This window comes from Calypte anna, chromosome 4A (genome assembly GCF_003957555.1).
Source record: "Calypte anna isolate BGI_N300 chromosome 4A, bCalAnn1_v1.p, whole genome shotgun sequence".
Taxonomy (NCBI): Eukaryota; Metazoa; Chordata; class Aves; order Apodiformes; family Trochilidae; genus Calypte; species Calypte anna.
In genome coordinates this window covers 19,822,401-19,828,400 of record NC_044248.1, presented here as the reverse complement: position 1 = coordinate 19,828,400, position 6,000 = coordinate 19,822,401, and the positions used below count along the sequence as shown (strand labels likewise).

At 34.4% G+C, this 6,000-nt stretch overlaps 1 protein-coding gene across 1 annotated transcript in view; it reads right to left on the bottom strand.

Moving 5' to 3' along the window:
- Positions 1–531: 531 nt before the first annotated feature.
- TUSC3 (tumor suppressor candidate 3) overlaps positions 532–6,000 on the bottom strand; it is a 115,644-nt gene continuing 110,175 nt past the window's right edge. Inside the window, exon 10 of the mRNA XM_030449737.1 lies at positions 532–808. Coding sequence (XP_030305597.1) covers positions 793–808 — 16 coding nt within the window. The 3' untranslated portion in view covers positions 532–792. The remainder of the gene's footprint in view (positions 809–6,000) is intronic.

Genomic DNA, 6,000 nt, shown 5'->3' with positions numbered 1-6,000 from the left:
TTATCTGTATTGCTTTATAAACATCATTAGGGATAATACATCCCTTCTGCTGCTACCTAAGGAAAAAAAAATAAAACATGCTGTGGATTACAAAATGTTGCCCTCATCCTCCCATTTGGCCACCAGAGTCAGATCAACAGGATCTGAGTTCTGACTGATCTAAGCCTTCTTTGTCTTCAAGATTCCACAAAACATGTTGAATTAAAATTTTCGGCATGAAAAAGAGATGAGCTGGCAAGAAATACACTTTGAAAACTGCTAAGCCAGGAAAAGAAGAAATACGGGATGGAAATACGTGAAGTGATCAGAGAAGGTACATACATATACGGTTCCAGAGCAAACTCCAGGCCAGGTGCCATGAAATCATGAAATTCTAGTTTCCATCACCATGGTGTTCCTCTTAACAGTAGTTGAAGAACTGATGATACTTCAGTACAGTTCTAAAGCATCTCAAAACCTTGGAACAAACTACAGATGAAAACCACCCTTTGCATTCATGTACTGAAGTTAATGAGGAAGCCTTAAACAAAAGCCCGTTTTAATGAAATTTATTTAAATTCTTAAGCACACTATATTCACAACTTTTTAGCACTTCCCAATGAGGTGTTTACTGTATGTTTCTATAAATTACACATTCATCGCATATACCTGCATTAATTTCTCTATCTATAAATTATCACAAAACCAGATGAACCAATGAAAGATTCTTGAAGACATGTAACGTTGGTGGGCAGACAAGATCAGTAGCAGCTCATCTTCATGGTAAGCAACTCTAAATGAATCCTCTTGAATTCATTTAATTAAGAAGCTGAAAAGACAGAAAACATGATTAAATGATGAAAATTGCATATAAAACATAGCATCAAAATTATATGAAAAGAATAAACAAAGACTTGAAAACACTAATTTGAAAAGTCATTTGACATTTGTGTAATAAACTCTTAAGTTTTTACATACCATTTACTAATTGTTAAGCAGGCATGAAAGACGCAAAATAAAACTTGAGTGAAAGTTAAATTTGCCTATTTAAAAAAAATTTTTAAAGCACTTCAAACATCTGTTCTCATTTAATCAAGTTCTTCATCTGCTCTAACTACTTAAATGGAGAACTACCTCTCCCAGGATGTTTCAGATTTATTATAACATTCTTCATTTTCTGTTGAAGTTATCCCAGAGTAGGGAGGGTGTGTGTGTGTATATGTGTACATATATATATATATATTATATATATATGTGTACATATATATTATATATATATTATTTGGCAAGCCTCTGTAGGGTTACAGACTCTTAAATTTTTCATGTTTTAATAAACGGAGTTTCAGATGACATTGATGCTTCTTTACCCCTGGAACAAAACTTGTTATTTTTCACAAGTAGATATATAGTGTGCATCACAGCTTTTTAAGTACTCTATCAAAGAATAGTTATCTCATAAATTGGGAAGTGGGAAAACAGAGAGAAAGACTTGTGAGTGACTACAGACTGAGTTAACTGTACAAACACAAAGGCAAGGTGGCTGGAGGGGTTTGTTCACTGCCTCTAGCTTTGCAAGGAAGAACTTCCATCTCCTTATAGATATGCAGCGTGCTCTAGCATACACAGTGTAGTAATTCCATCAGTTTTCTTTTCATGGAATAATTAATTAATCATTACAAAACATAAATACAAGTGCCATAAGCTTAAAAGACTGTATCAGTAAAAAGATGTTCCCTGCTGCAAAAAGCTGTCAAGCTTATTAGGCAAGACACACAAACCAAGGCAAAACAGATGGCAACTGGCTGTGTGCTGGAGGGTGAAGTGCTTATTTAAAAGAAAAAAATAGCAAGAAAAATTGCATTAAAGGGTGAATTGTCAAGTGCCAAGCAGAGAAGCAAGAGAATGCTCAGCATATGAAACTAAAAAGATAATCCAGATCTAGGATAGATGTGTAAGGCCATTAATAGGAAAGAAACTGGTGAGGAGAAGAGAAATAAATATTGACAGTGAAAAAGTGACAAGGCCTGAAAATTAAGCAATAATCAGGCAGGAAGCATTGATAGACCAGGAAGGGTAAAAGACTGAATTATAGAACTGTAAAGACATACAGTAGGGCTTTGTCATTTTAGATAAATATGCTGCTACCATAGCTATTGTTTCTTACCTTCTATCTAAAAGTGAACTGCATCTTTAGCAGCTAAGAGATATCATACAGAATCTGGATAAGGTAAACACTTCAAAGGTTATATTCAAGTTGCATGAAAGTTATATGGAAGTTATAAAACAAGCTGAAGAAGCTAGATACACAAAGAAGGAAAAAGCCTAAGGTGGAAAACCACAAAAAGCCATAACACTGTAAAAGTCCTAAAATAGAAGTAGCCAAAAGAAGGGGGCAGGAGGGACTGGGGATTGAGCAGTTTCTGAAAAATCTAGAGTTAACCAATTGGACAATATCTGTTGGGGTAGATATGAAAAAAGGAAAAAAGAAACCATTCCCTGTTACGTAAAGCACGGGAAAGCAGAATAGGAAAGGCTGGGCAACCTATGCCCTTCCAGACATTAACTAGCTGGAAGTTAGTAGAATAGGTACGAGTAAATGGTAAACTGAAAGATTCACAGGAAAGCCACAAAAGCACAAAGAGGCATTCTTAATGATGGTAATCACAGGGGGAGACCCAACTGTTTGCCATGGAAAGAAGCCCACACTTCTTAAGCGATTTGCTATAGGACCAGAGACCTAGAATTCAGATCTCAGATTCTTTGAAAAACTAGAAAGCAGCACTGAATGTGGACACTTCACATAGAAACGTAGGGATCTGAGGATATTCATTAATTCAGCATACTGTTGCATGGTTTAGATGAACAGAGAAGACTGAGCTATTTTGCCTTTCATTTCAATGAACAGCTTCTTTGCTGAAGAGTTCAGCCACATAAAGAGAAGTAGTACAGAAAATGCTGAATGTAAGAGGCTTTGATAACTGTGTATTATTTTGCTCTTTTAAAGTAATATTGATTTCTGGTGTTTTGAAGAAAGTAGCCTATTTTGCTGAGCACAGGTCTAGTGGTGAATCTTGGTGTTTATCAGATGTATACTTACATAAACTTTAGGTGAATCAAATTATTTATGCATGCAATCAACACAGAACAACTGAAATGTTGTTAGTAGTGCTCACAATTATTAATAAAATAGATTTTATATGCCTGCAAATACTATTTGTTCTAGCTGCTAATACTGTACTAATATATATCCTAGAAATAACCATTCCATTTTATTCACTTGCATTTAATTTCATTCAGGCTCTGTATCTTTCCAGTTTGTCTGCTCTTGTTTCACAGAATTGTCATGATTGGGAAAGACCCCCAAGACCCCCATGCCCAACCATCAACACCCACACCCTCTATTCCAAAAAATGAAATAATTATTTTTATAGTAATTATTTTTTTATAATTTAACTAAAAACTTTTCACATTACTGTTTTTAATAATACCCAAATACAACAGCTACAAAGGATAATCTGATAATAACATGCTCAACTGCAGGTACCAAAAATTCATTAAAAAGCTATTTAATGCAAGCTAGTTAATGAAAACTTATGTGAAAACTTCTAGTATTCAGCTATTCATTAATTTAAATTCAGATTAAAACAAGAGAAGAAGATAAAATATAGACTTGAAAGAACTATTGGAAATGTCAACAATAACGAAACAGTGCTAAAAGTTTCATCCAAAAAACAAAGAAAAGAGAACACAGGGCATATAATAGGCTTCAGACAAGGCTAAAAAACGAACAAAAAACCCCACCAACAAACAAACAAACATTAAAAAAGAAACTTTTTTTTTTAACATCAGTAAACAGTGGATAAGACTTCTGTCTATATGTTCTCTTTAAGAAACTGGGGTTGGTAATATCTGCATTCCTAAAATTTCCAGTAATGCAACATTGTGCATTATAGTGTTGCATTTTGTTTTGTTCTTATCAACCTTCCTCGTTCCTTTAACATTCTGTGTGATTTTTAGATAAACTGCCTAAAGTGAGATTTCTAGAAAGCCCTCCAAACTCTCTCCTGACAAGCAAAGCTAACTTAGAGTCCATTCTCCTGGTCTCTCTGTCATTCCCAAGTGTATTAGTTGACAGATAAAATTGTGTAGATATAATGAAATTTTATTGCTAAGTCATTGAGTGTCTGATCACTTATTCACTTTAAATATTGGAGTGAGAAGTCTCCCAAAGAAGATTCTCTCAGATATCCAGAAAGCATTATAAAGGGAAAAAGTTTAGTAGTATAGAATAGAATTATTGCATTATCTTTCAGTAAAGACAGCAATTAAAATGAAAGTTTTATCAAACGAAAAATCTCATCTAGTTCCCAAAAGGTGGGTTGGTACAGGCATGAAAAAGCCATGCCATGGTAAAAATGTCTCTAGCAAACAGATCTGTTACATGCTAGCTCATCCATCATGACTGTGTTCATGCAGTAAGTAACCTTTATGATGACCTCCATTTTGCCATTCCAACACTTTATTGTATAAGGGCTTTTTACCAGCATATTAATTAAACCATTTTTTCCTCAACCCTGGCCTTCAAGAAGAAAATTCTACGGAAGGAATAATAAAAACCAGGAAAATGAATGAAAAAACTGATACAAAATGTTACTCTCCTTTCCTCCATACACGCCTTCTAAAGAGCACTGGTGCTCCTCAGGACACTTTTTTCCTGTCACAGAAATTAACACTGACAACGGCATTACCAAGGTCAAACAGCATTCCCAGTACTTTCATTTATACACACTAGAAAAGGAAATAAGTGTCTTTCTCTAATTTTTGACTGCTGCGTTTTGTTTATCCACCTCTGTTTTGATTTATATTCACTACACAGAGGTCACTAGAGAGAAAGAGGATACACAGCAGGTTGTGTTACTGTTTCAATTTTTTTGGATGCATGCTGCTTCACAGAGGACTTATTTCCTTGTTCAGTGCCAGACAACACAAACAATTTACTCTATTTGACTTTTTCTTTTTTTTCTTTTTTTTTTTTTTTTAAAGTAGGACAGTGAAGTCGATGCTTGAGATGGTGCATAAGCATTGAAACAATTTCAGTTTTCTTTAACTGTTGTTTTAGGCATGCCAAGATAAAGATTACTTCTCTTTTTCTGACAGATCATTAGTATGCATTGTTGTTAGCAGGCAAAGCTCTACTAGCCCGAGGACAATTTATCACAAAGACTGATAGTTTCAAGGTGAAACCTACAACCAGTGCAAGTAAAAAGACAGACATATTTAACACCTTAAGATATATCTACAGTGGGATCAACTGGTGGGGCATGGATCTCCTTGGAATATTCTAAGAAATTCACAATAAAGGGTATACAAGTGTTAAAATGTACAATATTAAAGGGGGGGAAGAGAAAATAAGAGTTTAGATACTTGGTCCTCCTTAATGTTTTGCATGTTCACTTCATTAAAATGGGTAAGAACTATGCACATAAACCAAAGAGGCTTCTCTTAAGAAACACTACGATAGAGTTGTGAAGATGACATGTTGAGATCACTGAAGTGTCAACAAATCAATAACATGTCTATTTAAAATAAAGCACCAGAAAATGGGGTCAGAGCTACCCAAGAGAAACTTGATAAATCCAACATTAAGGAAAGGACTAAAGAGGTAAATTATACATTTGGGAAACTAGCAAATGAAATTTGGTAAAAGCAAAGATCAGTTATAGTGATGGTTTCCACTAATTCTGCATAAAGTGAGGATTTAAGATTGAATTATTAATTTCTTCCTATTAAAACACGAAGAATCCATGACAATCCAAGTAAGCCTGTAAGATATTGCTTAATTCTCTAGGAGTGGTAACATTATGAAAAAAATAAAGAAAACTGCATTAACAGCTAGCCAACTATTAAATGCTTCTCACCGAATTATCCATCCACAGTGTTCACTCTTTTATGAATTTACTTTATATGTGTTACTGATATTGAATCTGCTTAGTTTCTTAGGACAGAATTTAGTTTATGAAT